The sequence below is a fragment of the Rhodamnia argentea genome, chromosome 4, assembly GCF_020921035.1.
Source record: "Rhodamnia argentea isolate NSW1041297 chromosome 4, ASM2092103v1, whole genome shotgun sequence".
Taxonomy (NCBI): Eukaryota; Viridiplantae; Streptophyta; class Magnoliopsida; order Myrtales; family Myrtaceae; genus Rhodamnia; species Rhodamnia argentea.
The window spans coordinates 19878214-19895390 of NC_063153.1; the positions used below are offsets into that span (position 1 = coordinate 19878214).

Below are 17177 nucleotides of genomic sequence, written 5' to 3' on the forward strand. Positions count from 1 at the left end.
CAAGACAATTACCTAATTCAATTCTTCAGTTATATTTAATCCATAAAACACGTAGATGATCATTTCGATCATAATCTTTAATTGGTAGGAAACAACCTATCTCCGAGGCAAATGAGGTTTCACCTAGAAGACCGTATTAAGATTTAATCATGCCAAATAAATAGTTGGATGGATGAAATAAATAACAAAGACCAATCAAAACAAGAATAATAGAGACCGTGGAGATTTCTATTTTTAACTCAGTGTATTTATATCGGATAACAATTGATTTTATCAAAAGCTTATGGGGTGGCGGAAAAGCGTAGTTGATGTAATTCATCGTAGCTTGGAAAACATAAAAAGAAAAGGAATGATTTTTATGAATCTAATCTCTTATTCCATTTTTTTTATACGAGTTATATTGACCGTTGATCTGTAAATATTAATAAATTAATAAAAAGGAAAAATGGATATTCAAATCATTAGTCAATACAATGGAAGTTACAATCTTCTCATTTGATCGTTTAAACAGAAGTCCTGGGGCGATCGTTTGATCTAACTTAGTGGAATCTAATCATTACCATTCCCGGCTCGTGCGGATTAGACCGGTCGTAGAGTTGTAAGAATGTACGGTCAGCTGGTCTATGCGGCGTCGTTTGGACATTCCCCCAATCTCAACGGCTAGTTCGAGGTGACCGTTTCAGAGCCTTCTTGGTTTCAAATCTGGCGAAACCGATTTCACACATCCTAAAATCAGCACAAAACAAAAACACCTCCCTCTCTGTTCATAGCCCTCACCACGATCGCAGCTCCCTTCCACTCTCAAACCTCAACAAAACTCGATCTTGATCCCGAATAGCTCGCAAAGTTTCGATCTTTCTGTGAACCCACCTTCAAGAACATGCCTCAATCGTACACGCCCGCGTACTACTCGACGCTCCATGATTCCATCACCTCTCTCTGCAAGACCATACTTCCCTTCTCCTTCAAGAAGCGACGCTTGCCATCCGCGGAGCACAAGCTCCAACAGATGCAGTCTGACAACCTGAAGTGGCAGCAGGACTCTTTCCACCAGATGCTCAACCTGATGGGTCTCCACAAGGAAGGGATTTTGGGTGAAAACGAGGTCTCGGCTTTTCGGTCCCACTTGCTAGAGACCCTCATCGCCTCGCCGGTGTGTCACGAGCATCCGACCATACTGAGGGATAAGTTGCTGTTCCTGCAGGTAGGCTCATTTTTCCATTTACTCGCCTTTGATCTGCTTGTTTCTTGTGAGAGTTTGCCAGTATTGTAATCTTCTGGGGATTGGAGACACATACGCTTGATATGTCGGATGATCTGGAGTTTTGATCCTGATTAGTGGTTTTACGGCTCCACCTCCGGAGTCCTGACCAGGTTTCATGATCACGATGAAACTGACAGAAAAATGGTTAGGAATGATATAAATTGTTTTACAAGCATATTGAAGTAGTTAAATGAATAGAGAATTTTGATTTATCCATTAGGTCATCAGTGCTGGCACAAGTATTTTGAAGCTCAATCTTGGGTATGCTTGATGCTCGAGTCACGCGGTCACTTGATTCAAGCTCCCACAAGGACTATTTTGTTCTTGACTAGTCTGCTAATCGGTCTTGAAGAGCTTAATTAAGGAGCTTGCGAGCAGACCACCTTAGTTAGAACACCGGTAATGATAAACCAACTAGAGGCTTTTAAGAAGTCGATGGTAATATGAGAGAAGTTAGGCAAAAGATCATAATTGAGTCTTAATTGGGTTTCTGGTCCACAATTTTGATAGTGCAGTTGGAAGCAACAAAGTTGTATTTATGTTCCCATCAAGCCCAGACTCCAGAAATAGGACATTAAGTGGATATGCATCATTTGGAGTTCGACTTACCAGTTTGTTGGTACTAGAAGTGAGAGGATCGGTGAGGATTCTGGGATGTACATTTACTTGAGAACTCCTATTAGATTGCAGTAGAACTATTCCCACTTCTCGCCATACCCTTATGCGATGTTCAATGGTCCACATAATGCTTATGCGCTTCCCTTTTTCTCTCATAGGAGTAAGGATTATCGCCAATTTAAAGTTAGTGTTATATTTTTGAAATGACTGAATTGTTGCTGTCCTTATTAGGAACTCTTGTATGCCAAATGTATCACGGTGGATCAGTACCACTCTTCGAAAAGGCCACTGCTGCAGAGACTTGCGGTTCAAGGAGCTGAGATTGATGCCAGAGATGTCATACTTGCTGGGCCAAAAGAGACAAAAGAGAATTCTGATGAAGAATGGTCTGTCATTGACTTGAAGGATGAGAATTCCAAGCTCAATAAAGAGAACTTGCAGTCAAAGAACAAACCGAAGCAAAACTCGACTTTGAAGCATATTAAAGGAGCAGTTTCCGCTCTTAATTTCGGATCATCTTACAAACCGAGCAAAAGCAAAGCCGAAAAAAGCATATTTGACACGTTCTCACATAATCTGAGCTCATCAAATTTCGACATGTCTTCCTCTAACAATGAAAACCCATTCTGGGATGGCCATCTAAAGGAGAAAGAAACCGAAACAGAGTCAATACTCATGGCAGAAAGCTCGCCCCAAGAATCTTTGAAGGAAAGTGGTGTGAGTAGCAAACAGAAGAGAAAACCATTTAGGACTATTTTTCAGAAAGAACAGAGGGAAGGACATGGAGGTGACAACGGTATTGGTACTGAAAGTGAGGAGAGATCGTCAAAATCAGCGAAGAAGCAGTGGGGTTTTGAAGGATTCAAGAAATGGAAGAGACACGATTCAGATGACGAGACCGCTCCTTTGTCACTTAATGAAAGGTCATATAGTGAAGCTTATGCATGCATCGGTGAGGGACCTGATACTAAGCAGATTAAGAGAAAGTTGCTTTCGGATGGTTCCCCATCGGATTTCTTTATTGATAAGGTAAGTGAATTTACTAGTTGAACATTGTTCTGAAAATTCAGTGCCTTCATTTGCAACTTTGAGTTAGCACCATTAACCAACTCAACAATGCAATTCTCTCGCAGGTTTTGGGTGATAATATAAAGAAGGAGCTGTCTCGTATTCAAACAGAACTAGGCACCACAAACCCCACGATGAAGTTCTCGTGAGCCTTCTTCTTTAGAGGAATCATAAGTAATGCTTGTGTCCATTCTTCCCATCTTTAGTGACTTAAAGTAACAATTTTGTTGCATGTTCTGTTTCATTTTGCCAGAGATGAACAGATTGAAGCCATTTCAACTAAGCTTCCTGTGGACAAGGCTGATCTGAAAAAATTCTTCCCTAGGTAAGAAGCCGTTTTGATTCATCTGGTTTTACTCCCAACTACATGAAATGTTAGCGAAAAATAAACAAAGCCATAACAAGTTCTTGTGTTTCTCTGTGTCATGCTGATAACATTTTCATCTACTTTTCCCTTACAAAGATCATGGTGTGATCAATACGGGGATCTGGTGCTCGACGTGGTGAAAAAAGAGTTCAAGGATCACGTCGGGGAGATGGAGAAGTTGAGAAATGCTGCAAGAGAAAGACACAACCACTCAAACCGATGGACGACATTTGATGACGACGAGAATTGTCACCCAAATCTTTTTGCTGCAAATAAGGATTACTCGTTGCCTCAGAACCAACCATTTGATGCTAACCGCTTCGAAGAAAACCCTTTCTTTCAGAACTACGCTGAAGGATATGGACGGAAGTACTAGGCCGAGAGTGGATTCTGCTCTGTGCAAGGAATCGACTATGTTCCGAATAGGAGTCATGAAATCTCGGGTTCAGAAAAAAAGCAAGGAGACCTTGTCTATACTCTTCAACCAGTTCTTATGATCCATGGGGAGTGTTACCATTGCTCCCAGTAGTATATGTTGTATTAGCTGTTGTAAACTGATAGAAGAAATCTGTTCTTCAAGAAAATTCAATTTCTTATTATTTGTGCTCTCTCCTCTCTCCATCGCTCTAGTGCTAAACATGTTCAACAGAATTGAAAAGCTAGGAAAGAGAAATATTTCAAGATGTGTTATCGTCCGGTCATCCTGAGAGCCGAGATGCAGAATCAAACATTTTTGAAAAAAAAATGGCAGTTGGTGGTGGTGGGTGGCGGCGGTGGCGATCGGTGGTGGCAGTGGCAATGGGCACAGGCAACGGTCGGCTGCGATCGGTGGCGGGGGCGGCGGCGGCGGGCGACGGTCGGCGAGCGGTGGCGATTGGTGGGGGGTGGCGGCAGCGGGTGGTGGCGGTCGGTGGTGGTGGCGGCCATTGGTGGTGGTGGCGGCGGCGGTTGGCGGGCTGTGGTGGGTGGCGACGGACAATGACGGGCGGGTGGCGATGGTCGGCAAGCAGCGAAGGTCGGTGGACAGAGGTTGGCGACGATGTACGGCAGTCTGCGGTGGTCCGTGGAGATGGGCGACGGCAGGTGGGTGTTGGCTGGTGGCTGGCGGCGGTGGCAACAGGTGGCGACGGCAGCGATGGGTGGTGGCAAGGTAAGGTGATAAATTTAAAAGAAAAAAAATTAATTGCTAGGTACTTTGGGCTAAAGAACTCTGAAAAACATTTGAGATGCAATTGCATCTCCTTAAAGTGAGCTAAAAAATAAACCAAACATCATTTGCATTTAGTCAAGGGACTTTAGAGCTCCAATACTCATTCTTAATGCTGAACCAAATAGGACCAATGTCTCCATGTGAATCCGACACGATAATTTGTCTTTGAGTCTTACGTTCAGATCCCAATCTTCACCTGATTTGGGAGGTTACAAGAAGTAAGTAAAAAGGTAACCTCCACAAGCTTCTGGAGACAAGCACAGAGTAGGAAACTACTCCAACGCTCTAGTCATGAAACGAGATTCTAGACTGCACGGATTAATTCATCTTTGAGTTGGACATACGTCTCTCCTTCTAGACAACTCCGTGAGATTTTAGGTAGCAGAACTACCAGCACACACAGCTTTCTCTGACCAGTAGTTGTGCGGACAATCTGGTTTTAACAATGACATCTGTCGAAACAACAATGGGGTGAACTGTATCCTCTGAACTATATAAGTTGCGTTATCAGAACAATACGCTTCGCCACGCTGCTTAGAAGGAAGCTTGGGGAAGAAGAAGGATGCATAACCCTCCACCACCCCACGATCCTCCCCACCCGCCACCCCACGTGCCGCCCCCTGGTCCTCCACATCCCGAGCCGCCTCCTCCTCATGGCCACCCTCCCCCTCCAGGCCCACACGCGCCACCTCCGGGCCCTCCTGAACCCCATAAACCTCCCCCTCCTCATCCTCACCCCCACCCTCACCCTCACCCATGACCCAATCAACTCAATCACATCCCAAATATGTGTGTTTGTGTACGTTTGTGTTTGAAGTTGGATTGCTGTAATGTATGATTTTCACTACTATGCTTTATCAGTGGCGTGCTGTTATGGTGCTGCTTCATCTGACATCATGTCACACAAGATGGCTAAGAGTTAGTTCCGGAACTCACCTGGCGTTCCCGGATCTTCTATTATTGTGATACACGTCTCTGCTCTTATCACTTCATATGTATGTATACATGCTACAATACAACTACAATTAAATTAAGAATTGCCATTGCTGCTTCTACTTGTCTCAATTTTGCCTTTTTTTGGGGTATTACAAGAAGGGGTGACCCATAATGAAGTTCTGGTTCGAAGCAATTGGCGAGCTTTGAACCTTGTTTGATACCAAAGAGACAAGAAAAGCCAACAATGGTTCTAAGTAGCAAACACCACTAACTGAACAAAGAACAAGAGCTATTTAACAAGAGTTCATCGATCCCCCCAACTAGCTTTTCGAATATCCATCCTAGCATCGTTCGGTTCGACTCAAACTTGCTTGATGGCAGAGTCCAAGAAAAGTTACCACCAAGAGTTGCAGAAGAGACAGGTAGATGCAAGACACCCGGGGAAAACAGAAGAGGAACGAGCAGCTTAAGGCTAGTGGAATGACCCACAAAGAACTGATTGCTGACAATTACAGTATGTGTGGAATTCAATAATCATGAAATGGAAAGTCTCAACAAGGAAAGTCCGTATGCACAATTTCTAAGCTACATGGACGTCTGAAAATTGTTTTGATATCATCATCATCATCCCCTGACCAAGAATACAGCAAAGTTCCTCTCAGGAATCATCTCGAGCTTCTTCCAGTGCCAATGAGAGAGAGAAGTTACGATCTCATGACTGAAAAAACGAAACCTCGCTAACTTCGCGCTTCTCCATCTCAATGCAAAAAGAAAGAAGCAGAAGAGAAAAAAAGGGAAAAAAGGGGGGGGCGAAGGGGGGGAAGGGGGAAATGGCTTCTACCACCTGAATGAACTATACATACGCAGGGGAACTCTCACCAATCAACCACGTAACCTGACTACATTTATTTCCCAGTAGTCTAATTTATTTCTCATCTTGAAAACTGCCGGACCTTCAGATGATTTATACAATACTATCCTTCCAAAAGGCATTTGAGGTTCTGAAGTCCTTCGGCGAAGATACTTCTCCTTACTCTAGCCTTTTGCACCACCAGTTGTGGAGGCGGCTCCATGTGAAAACTCACCACCACGACCGTCAAATTATCGGTCGCTCCTCTCTTTATCGCTTCTTCGACTACCTCTTTGCAGCATAATTTCACATTGTTGAGCTCTTGTAGCCGCCTCCTGGCAAAATCTATGGCATTCTGGCTAGTAAAGACTTCCCATATCCCATCACTTCCAATTATCAAGAACTCATCTTCTTTCATCAATGTCACCAACTTAAGCTCTGGTTCGGCACTTAATGGCCCGCCACCTCCGTTCACTTCCTTCATTCCTTCGAGATGCCAATCTCCCAATGCACGGGTGACACCTAACAGACCATTCAAATATTCATCGTCGACGACAAAACCACCCAAGGACTTGATCCTATCCTTCTCTCTTGGACAGCAGGGCCTGTGGTCTTTAGACATTTCCAAAGCAATTCCTCCTCGTGAGAGTACAGCCCGGCAATCACCAGCATTTGCCACCAATAAAGACCTGTTGAAAACATTCCCGTGGAGTTTACAAACACATTACGACTAATCATAATGAAAATTTCAACCACGATACTACATGCTATAGTTCTCATGTAAAATTCAAGTTTCACATAAAAGTCGTAAAAAAAAGCAGGATACTTCCATCTCTCAATTTTAATTTAAGTCATTAATCCGCATAATCCTACATTAATTTGATCATTCAACCAGCATGATTAATCAGCAGACCGAAGAGCACAAGTTACCTGCCAAATATCATCGCAGTAAGTGCAGTCGTCCCAGAGGACAAGGAAGTATCGAGTGTGCACGACTTTGCAAATGCAGCATCAACCTCTTTGAATGACCTCACGACAACTTTCTCAAGCTCTAGAGGGAAATCAGAGTCCTCAACTATCACTCTAGGCAAATGGTCGCGGACATATTGTGCAGCCGCCTTTCCCATATGCCCATCAAATACCTGCCATATGCCAGATTACTCGTCAGAGCCAGAAGTTGATAAATAATATCAGTATAATTATTTTCACTATCTACATTAGTTCTGGCTAAGTAATTGTGATTGATGTATACTCTATTGATGCAAGATCTGACAGACCCAGGTTATGTCAAATAATGGAAGGTCTGAATGAAGCATTTCTATCAGAGGATTGAATCACATGCAGCTCTTGACCAGATGAGCAGACTGATAATGAGATACAAAATCTCCCAGAGAGAGGGTTAATGTATTGCAGAATTCCAAAAGCTGAAAGGCTGGACACAGCAGATTGGATTGGTTTCAATCCAGTGCGACTTTATGAGTATCTGATGTTTATATAATGCGCCTTACACTTATAGCATCAAATGACCCAAAAAAAAAAAAACTAAACATACAGGGCAGAGATGCCTAAAATATCCAACAGCTGCTTCTGATATAATTTGAGCATCAATGGTTAAGCTCTGTAAAATTTCAAACCTATGGTGATAAGTGCAATGCCCAGGCGTGATGCATTAGGAGGTTGATAATATAGATGATTCACCAACATTTAGACAAGCCAAGAATAGAACTAAATCACATGTATGTTGCTGATTTAGCAAGGTAAATAATTATCAGTCTGTAGCTAACAAGCAGGTTAAAGGACTTACGCCATAGAGAGAAACAATTTCTTCATTAAGCTTATCGTAGCCAAAAGTCTTAGCTAGATTGCCAATGCAAACATGGGTATCCTCCATACGGGGCCGTCCACCAATATCAGACCACTCTCCTGACCTTAGCTCGGGCATGAAGTCGCCTAACATGTTCAGTCTTTTCTCTAATGCCATGTTTTCCTCGCAAATGCTTTCCAGCTGCAAAATGAAGAGGAACTATCTGATTAATATAAGAATGCACAGGGGATGATTAAATCCGGAAAAATTCAATAACAATCAGTCTTTCATCAAAAGAAGAAAAAGTAGCAAGTCAATTGACCTCTGGTATAGCAGTCATTTCTTGTTCTTTGGACAGAGCTACAATTCGGAACGAACAAACCCTAAACCTAATCATGGGAACTGGTTTTCGGCACAAGAATTTTAAGGATGATGACAATTATTCAATGGGGAAGTCATATTATGAAAAGAAAAACTAAAAGGTTCCCACCTACCATACGGAGAAAAACAAAACTTATGCCCCTCAGTAACAGAAGCAGCCTCAAAGCAACATCTATGTAACTTGCGAAATCAAGTTAGAAATCGATGCATCCGCCTGATCTAATATGCAAGGCAATGACCTAACCATGTCTCTAGCATGGACCCTTTTTTTCCCAGCTTTTACAGGTAAATCATTCATTAATCAACTTATCAATGGCTCTCACACTCTTTGGACATAGCCAGGATTCCTGCGTCAAAGCTGGTAACAAATTTCATCTTAAAGAGGTTATTTCTATCACGAGAAATACGGCCTACACAGTTCCTGCACATCATACACTCTTCTTCCTTTGGCTTTCCCCTCCCCCTGTTGGAAATTTCGAGTGCTCAAACATTCAGCAAAGACCAAAAGTAGGAAACTTAACACGTGGATATAATTTCGCCCTACATTCAAAGACAGCCTCTTAAATTGAGAAAAAAGAATGAGCAGAGACAATAAAAGGCCTTCCAAACAACAAAAATCTTCAATTTTCAAGAATTAGGGTATGAGACCTAAAAGCTAGTACAAGCAACACCAAGATAGCAAAATAGCAACCAATAGACAGAAAGAGAAAATTAGTTCGCACCAAACCCAGAGAGAACATAACCAACTACTTCCATATCAGAGAAGACAAACATACAAAAAAGGTTGAGCAAAAACCAGTCGAAGTCACAACCTCAATACGCATCACCCACAAAGAAAACCACCAAAATACACACACATCATTCTAAAGAAGTCACAGAAACACATTCAGAGCTCAAAATTACATCCATAAATCCCAGCTCTCAAATCAAGTCCCAAAATTGAATTGAAAACATAGAATTCAACCACAAGAAATCAAACAATGACCACAAAAGGGAAATGAAAAATCAACAAAAAACAGCAGAGCCAGCCAATTGTTTTCAGAAAGAAGTCGAATTTCTCACTGGGAATGAACTGGGAAGGTTGGCTTGGTCGGTGGGGCACATAACGGGAGGCTGCTTGTTGAAATGGTCCATCTGGGTATGCAAGATTTCGCAATGCGAAGGCCAAGGCTTGCTGTTGCTGGAATCAAGATTCTCCATTTCTTGCTCGCCATCCTGAACACACATGTCGACTTCCTTCCTCAGTTGTTAAGCAGCAACTTAGTTGTTGGTGGAGGTGGTGGTGGTGGTGGTCTCTGGTCTTGTTGGGGGAGGTAAGGAACAGAACCGACAATATAAAGAAAGGGGGAAAGAAACAATGGCTTTGAGAGAAGATTCTGAGAATATAAGTGGAGGGTGCTCTGTTTTTCACTATAGAGAGAGAGATGACGAGGGCCGTTAAATTCCAGATTTTTCTAAGGAAGCGTGGCTGAAAAGATCAGTTGGCTGGCTGGGGTTTTATGCTCGGATCATGTCCATGTTTCTCTGCTTTAGTCAAAGGTTAGGAGAAGATATTGTATAATTCAGGTAATCGACAGAATCATTTGGCAACATTAATCTTTGAAAATAAAATGAACAATTTTCATAAAACTGATGATGCCTTTCATACATTCTGAATACATTTTAATGGATCTACATCACCAAAAACTAAATTATACCCGCTCTGTGTATTAATATCCTAATTTTTTTTACCGCACCACTAAAGATCTTAACCTATGTCTACTATGATATCAATATCCTAATTTTTTCTGTCTCGCTAAAATCTTCAAACTTATACGGATGTCACACCCGTACAAATTTGAGGATGTTGGCATCATAATAAGTAATCTTTGTGATTTCATATAATTGGTTAAGACTTGATAGAAAGGTACAAAATTGATGTGGGATTGTATTAGATTTGATGGGTTGAGTCGGCGATTGAACACATTCGGCCATTCTTGTCCTGTTCTGCCCAATGGCTGAAGTGGCCCCCGCTCTTTACCGCCTTTTCATCTTTTAGATTTTTTCTGTTGAGGTTTAGATTTTTTTGCCCCTCCTCTTTTTATTCTTTTTGAAAAAAAAATTTGGCTACTTTTCAATTTTAACATTAAACTCGGAGAATTCTTTAGAGGATGGATGAAAACCAATAAATGGTGACAATTTATAAATTTGTTTCATTCCATATATGAGAAATCCTCATTTAGAAGAACATCGATGACAACCAATTTAAGGGCGCACTTAGTATTTCACTGGTCTTGATGTCTTTTTAAATCAAAACATTACGGTAATAAATTCGAGGAAAATGTCATGGAACAGTACCCTTTTCTTTTCCGTAACGACCTTTTTTTTTATGTGTGCAAAAATCAAAACATATATACTTGTAACAAGAAAAAGAATGTGATTTGAATTATCTTAGGAAATGAACCTAAATGGTAATAGGGTGATGAAAACTAATTTGAATACAAAAACCATGGAAGATTCTTGGGAATAAATCCCTTTTACAATGACCCTTTCAAGTTACCATTTTGTTTGTGATTTAGTATTTTAAGATATGAGTTCATCTTTAAGTGTATCTATAGTCTTTATTTATATAGTTTTTTTTTTTTTTTGGACAAAAGGTTTGAGTTTGAAAGACATTTTGGGCTGCTTTACAACAATTTCCCCTTCGAGTTATTCTATGAACCCCGTACCGTCACGTTCTTATAGTCTCGAAAAAAAGAATCGCGTGGTGAACGTTAGAAACACGTGGCCTTATAGACTCTCTAGTTAACCAAAATATAATGCATGATTGTTCGGTAGTTTTGAAAAATCAAGCTGATTACTTGCATCAATTCTCGAGGTGGGGTAGGTGGTGGTGGGTTGGACACACGTTTGAATTCAACCAGCAAAACAAGAACAAAAAAATGACATCTTTACAACACTTTAAAGTAAAAAAAAAAATTACCACCTAAAATGTGGTCCTCCTAGAAGTTTAATCCAGTCTTTTCATTGGGTAAATTCAGATTAATTTGGTACTCATAATGGTTTAATTAACCTGTTCATGTAAAAGAGATTACCCAAGCAAAGAACTTAGGGGAATCACATTCAGTTAGTAGGGACAATTTCAAAATGTCATTATTCATTAAAACCCTATATATGGAGGACTAGCCAAGAATAATAAGGAAAGTAGCCATTGAACTTTATGTTTATTGCATATAATATAATTTAGAAGATGCACAATATGATTTGCAAGAGGGGTTTTGCCAAATTAATATTAGGATTCGGTTCGTAATCACAATGAAGTAAAGTATAAAAGTAAGAAAGATAAATCGAGATATAAGATTTTATTTCGATTCGCCATTAACTTAGGGTTACATTCAGCCGATGATTTCACTATAATTAGCACATCGCACATCCCTTTACATATCCCAATTACAAGAGAAAGATATGTTATATAATAGTAACTATGGGCCCAAGCCTAAATCAATAATGAAAAAAATATGAGTGTCATGTCCTTGCAACCCTCACTAGAGCAGCTCCCGGACCCCGCCCGCTTATTAAAGAGCTGGACTCCCGTGTCTTTCTATCGATGGAAAGTACGAAACATATTCCAACAACAAGTAATGACACTGACTTTTTTTTTATATTTTTCCTTTTCTTTTTTTTTTCCCCTTTGAAGAGGTGGGTGATGATCCTTACAAAATGAGTGGGGGAAAAAAAGCTTCTACACAGTTCTTGTATATTTAAGAAGGCCTCACAAGTCCTCCCACATGAATCTCACGATCATGCATTATTCCCAAAGCTAAATGACACGTTCTAAGTGATGACAGATCGGGATTTTCCTTTTTAAATGGGATATAATTTATTTTAAGAAAAAAAGGATTTGAAAGAGAGATGTAGGCAATTCATGGGTTGGTGTGAATTGTAAGTTAAGTTCAGATGGGATGATGATAGTGATGGATGACGTGGACATTAGATTTCTCCTTTGCCCTCCACGTTGCATTTACATTGCGTTGCGTTGCCTTTCTCCTTTCCACAAAAAAGGGCAAGAATATCACTAACCATTTTCAAATCATGTCTTACATCCTTTTCCATTTTTATATATATCGAACATTTGTTTTTTCTTTTTTCAATGAAAGGAGAATTATGTCGTCTTGCAATTACAATAAGGAGCCCTTAGAAAATTTCGTGTTCTTAGTATATTTACTATCGAATGGAAAAATATTAGCTTAGTCATGTCAACTTCAAACTCATCCGAACAGTCGAACATTCTGAAAAATTACAAAGCCTCGTGAAAAAATAAATTAAGAAAAGGTGCACGGAACATTAAAAAAGGGCAAGGAGGATCAATTTGTAGAACGAGCTCGTCAAAGCATAAATCGTTATCATCATCATCATCTTTCCGGATTTTAAAATCTGTGTGTATTGATTATGAGTTCTCAACCAAACTCGGTTGGCCCCAAGATTTGAAAAACGTGTTGATGCTGCCTTGTGGCACTTTCTTTCCAAAGTCAAAGCCTCCCCTTTTGCTGGCAACTGCAAAAGGTAATCCCTCCTTTTTCAATTGGACATTGACGTGGCCCAATCCTGTCCAATGAAGTTAGTGAAGCTGTTGCAACTTTGGTGCCCGGTCTTCGATTTCTTTTTCTGGTGCGCTCCTCGTGGATACAATTATTCGCAATGCTTACATGGACCAACTGATGGTATTTTGTTTGTTTCAAGTTGGTCAAAGATCAAAAGCATAGCGCAATTTCATGAACACTTATCAGTGCATTCCCCGCTAGGACAATGAAGTCTCCAGCCCATCTCTTGCCACATAGTAGGAACGAAACTTCTGCTAGTGACCCACACCTTAAATTAATCAAATGATTCCTTTGTCTTTGCTCAAGAGGTTGAGCTGGAAATTGCCGAGAGACCCACAAGTCATCCCGGCAGCATCTCTTTGGAATTTAGGTGCTGATACCACGGGAAACTTCTCGGCTATGTCCTCATCAAAGTTTCCTTTTTTTATTCAATTCCAATTTTTCGCGAATGCATAGATGTTGAATCGAAGAAATTGCTGTCTCATTATGTTTAGAGAAGTGAGACCTAAATTCTCATATGAGTTTGATATTATTATTGCAACGAATCATACAAAACCGATCAAATTCATGAAGAAAGTTTTATGGATATCTTAATATCTCGACATTTTTGACACTGTAACGAACTTCACTCGTGCATCCACGACATGCTCTTGTACATGGTTAGGTGAGAGAAATCTGCCTTGCCCCCCACCCCAATTTTCTCCTTTTCTTAGTTTAATGGAAAGATGAGTTGATGATGTCCTTCAAGCATGCAAAGTATGGTGGTTCTACATTATGAAGACTAATGGGCCCAGACGAATCAGAAAGACGTAGAAGTGAAAGGCATAACAAGGCTGTTTCACGCAGCCCATTAATTAATTTGACCTAACCAACTTTGTGAGGAAGTACAGGATTTTGAGACATGTATTTGGGGCTTGGAGGAGGTTGAGAGGATTCTTCTCCCCATCAAATCTCTTCATCGCCCTCGAGTGAAGCAAACTGTTTGTTCTTAGGGATTTGCCTAACATCATTACCTACATCTTCTCCTAATTCGGTTAGGTCATGGTTCATAGCATTGTCCATATCCATTCTAGTATATGCACAGAATTGTCTTTTTCAGATTTTGTCGTCCATTTTAGATGTTTCCCCATAGCCAGTCATATGTTGCTTCCACGCCAAAAATATAACAATGATATATATCACAAGCTTGTACATAACCTAGTAGTTTTTTATTTGTGGTGACCAATTGCATAACCCAAGTTCTTTTTTTTTTTTCCTTAAGGTTGGGGTTTTGGGGGGGGGAGGAAGAGTAGGTGGGTGGGTTCAACATAACTCAAGTTCAAGATCAGTTTGTGTACTGAGTTATCGCTAATACATGATCTATTATATAGAAATGAATAGTTCTTTAGAACATATACTTGTCCCTATGGACACACTTGATCATACTTGGCCTAGCATCATGCACTAAGTAGCAACCTAAAGGTCTTTTATATCTTGACACATAGACTGAGATATAGTTAATTCAATAAGTTCAGCCGAAACATGGGAATATTATGGTTCCTTTCCAATGGCTAGTTTTGAAATTGTAGTAACTGTGCATTTGAGGGTCTCTCTCTCTCTCTCTCTCTCTCTCTCTCTCTCTCAAAATTGTGACATGTGGGACTCTACAAAGCAATTGTTAATTGAGAGTCTTTAGGACACTCATGCCTCAATCATTGAACTAATAATAATATATCCTGGGAATTGATGAAGGACAAGATCATCCCAATAGCCCTAAAAACTTGCATCATTTCTGCAAAATGCTTCCTACTTCCATTATTTGTATTTTCTTAAATCATCCTAAAGGTATCCTTTGCATTTCCTACTTAATTGTGTCACTGCACGTTTTGCTAAACAAGGAGCTTTGGCTCCACTTTTTCCCTACATTAATCAGCTAAGATTTGGAATGTTTCTCTTTTCTTTGGTGAATTATTCCATTGAAACAATGTGTATTGCGTCCGGATATTGCTCTGGAGTTGCCTCCTCCTCCTCAGGAGCAGCCAAGGAATCGGCGGCAAAGTCCTTATGCCCTTCAAGTTGTTCACTTATTCGGAGTTTGCCCTTCAAATTTCAATTAGCTTTGCCTCTTACAATATTCTTTCTCTTCATGAATGGCATTTACGTCATTTGAATTCATATCAGGAAAGACGATATCCTTGTAATCTGATTGATTTTGTACATGCATCAACTTATTGAAGTTTACTCAAGTTTCTTCAACCAAACCTCTGTGAAAGTTGCAGTTCCATTGTAGATTATCAAAGAAATAAGATTTTCACTTGCTTTGCTGCACGGGGATACATTCACGAACTGGTACATGGCTACTGGAAAAAGGTAGTAATGCTAGGGATACCAACAATAGCTGCTTAATAAATTGCATGATGATGCATATGACGATATTAACTGTTTGTTCCATAGGTCCGAGCAATGGTAGTGCTGGGCTAATTCAGTTCAACAGCAGAAACTTACAACATTATTCAAGCAAGTTAGGGTAAAATGCATTAACGTACGAACATGCATATGCAGCATTTTTCTTTGTAAAATTAGGTTGTTGATACAAGAAGTTGTTTCAAGATATACGGTCGGTCTAATTCATATGTATACCCTTCTATTCATAAGTATGAAACCTTTGATTCGAGCACACCATCCCTTCCTTTACTGAAGTCAATCAGATCGACAATAATTTCTTGGTTTACAACAAAATTCGAAAGCATCGAAACGTTCGATATCGCAATCCCTTCATCATCATCTCATGGAACATGAGGGAAAGGCGAAATATTTCCATTCATAAGCATGTAGCCTTCTCTTGGTGTGCAACAGCATAAACTCTACCAGAGCTCCAATTTAATGTGGTCAGAAGTCATTCTAAGAACAAGAGTACACTAGAGTTACAATAATCTAATGGGTCTAAGTGGCTTTAAGTCCCTTCAGTCAGCCTTTTGAGAGTCAAGTGAAGATCATCCTTTTCAAAACCATTGAAACAGAAAGGGCCCAAAAATGAGAAACAAACAAAAAAAGAACCAAGCTGGTAAATTAGTGCTTGTGGTGCCTAGGTTTGTGGTTTCTTGGACCATAGTAGTCTTCATGTATGCTTGGCAACAAGCCGTCACTTGATTTCTTGGGTGCTCTTGACGCTCTCTTCTTCTTGCTTCCAACACTATCAATCTCAAGTTTTACTTGAGAAGTGTCCACAAGCTGCAAAACGATTTAAAGAAAACAGAAGCTTTTCACTGTCATGGAATATCTGAAAAATGAAAAATGAAAAAGTGATGCATATGTCTGAGCAATCTTGTTGACATTTACAAAAGATCATGCATGGACTTCAATAATGTTAATTCAGATTGCATGAAGGAGCTGAATTTATATGATACTCACCTGGTCTGGGAGTTTCTGATGACCTCCAAGGGATACCAAATCTCTGCTCAAGCGAATCCCTTCAAAAAGCAAACCAAGAATGCCAAGAACAAACTTATTTTCACGTGCTTAAAAAAAGAATATTATGTAAACCGAAAATTTCTGGATGGAGGATGCTTAGATGAGTACCTTGAGCTTGAAAAAAGAGAAGAGATAGAAGCAGAAGAGGGATTAGCAAACTAGGCCTCATTTGCAAAGGGAAGTAGTGTTGATGGAGGTTTAATTTGAAATGAAGTGCCAGGCAGGAAGAGCTGGATGATAAAGAGAGAACACAGAGATTTGTTTTGCACTTGAGTTTTCTTGTTTTGGCTTCTCTCTAGCTCTTTCCCTGAACATTTCCTCTAGCCCTTTTATAGCTTGTGAGCTGAGGCCAATAGAGAGTTGGTGGATGGAATGAGAAGTGACTTTAATATTGGTTGGATAGCATTTTTGTCTCACTTTTGTTTTTCCTCTATTGACTTCCCTTCTACAGGTGAATATAAGGATTACGGATCTTTAAACTCCTTCCAAAGTTTCCATTGCCACTATATTTGGAAGTATAAGCATATATAAGCCAATTAGTAAAATGATCATGGAAAGCAAGTGTGTATTTACGCATGTTTGAGGAAGTATGATCTCCGTCCACATATGCATTTCACTCTTTATGAAATGAAGTATAAAGAAGGACATA

At 40.1% G+C, this 17177-nt stretch overlaps 2 protein-coding genes and 1 long non-coding RNA gene across 4 annotated transcripts; 1 reads left to right on the top strand and 2 right to left on the bottom strand.

Moving 5' to 3' along the window:
- The first annotated feature begins 728 nt into the window (after nucleotides 1–728).
- On the top strand, nucleotides 729–3914 carry LOC115752636. Of its 2 annotated transcripts, XM_030690917.2 has the most exons (6): nucleotides 729–1204; nucleotides 2114–2911; nucleotides 3016–3095; nucleotides 3204–3275; nucleotides 3414–3700; nucleotides 3744–3756. In XM_030690917.2, the coding sequence occupies exons 1-5, from the start codon at nucleotides 881–883 to the stop codon at nucleotides 3691–3693; spliced, it is 1554 nt and encodes a 517-aa protein (XP_030546777.1). In that variant the 5' UTR covers nucleotides 729–880; the 3' UTR covers nucleotides 3694–3700; nucleotides 3744–3756. The 2 variants fall into 2 exon arrangements, with proteins under 2 accessions (XP_030546777.1, XP_030546776.1); XM_030690916.2 differs by having other exon boundaries at nucleotides 3414–3914.
- Nucleotides 1718–5170, bottom strand: LOC125314633. Its single transcript, XR_007198110.1, has 3 exons — nucleotides 4763–5170; nucleotides 3649–3653; nucleotides 1718–2316 (listed from the first exon to the last, which is right to left on the bottom strand). It is a non-coding gene; the product is annotated as an uncharacterized LOC125314633 (long non-coding RNA).
- Nucleotides 5171–6295: 1125 nt separating this feature from the next.
- Nucleotides 6296–9968, bottom strand: LOC115752590 (probable protein phosphatase 2C 27). Its single transcript, XM_030690837.2, has 4 exons — nucleotides 9561–9968; nucleotides 8118–8318; nucleotides 7244–7455; nucleotides 6296–7002 (listed from the first exon to the last, which is right to left on the bottom strand). The coding sequence occupies exons 1-4, from the start codon at nucleotides 9723–9725 to the stop codon at nucleotides 6438–6440; spliced, it is 1143 nt and encodes a 380-aa protein (XP_030546697.1). The 5' UTR covers nucleotides 9726–9968; the 3' UTR covers nucleotides 6296–6437.
- Between the last annotated feature and the right edge of the window lie 7209 nt (nucleotides 9969–17177).

Coding starts and splice junctions, on each gene's coding strand:
- LOC115752636 (XM_030690916.2), top strand. CDS start 881: ATGCCTCAATCGTACACGCCCGCGTACTACTCGACGCTCCATGATTCC. Junction 1,205..2,113: donor ATAAGTTGCTGTTCCTGCAG/GTAGGCTCATTT, acceptor TGTCCTTATTAG/GAACTCTTGTATGCCAAATG. Junction 2,912..3,015: donor CGGATTTCTTTATTGATAAG/GTAAGTGAATTT, acceptor ATTCTCTCGCAG/GTTTTGGGTGATAATATAAA.
- LOC115752590 (XM_030690837.2), bottom strand. CDS start 9,725: ATGTGTGTTCAGGATGGCGAGCAAGAAATGGAGAATCTTGATTCCAGC. Junction 7,456..8,117: donor AAATTGTTTCTCTCTATGGC/GTAAGTCCTTTA, acceptor GGCATATGGCAG/GTATTTGATGGGCATATGGG. Junction 7,003..7,243: donor ACTGCGATGATATTTGGCAG/GTAACTTGTGCT, acceptor TGTTTTCAACAG/GTCTTTATTGGTGGCAAATG.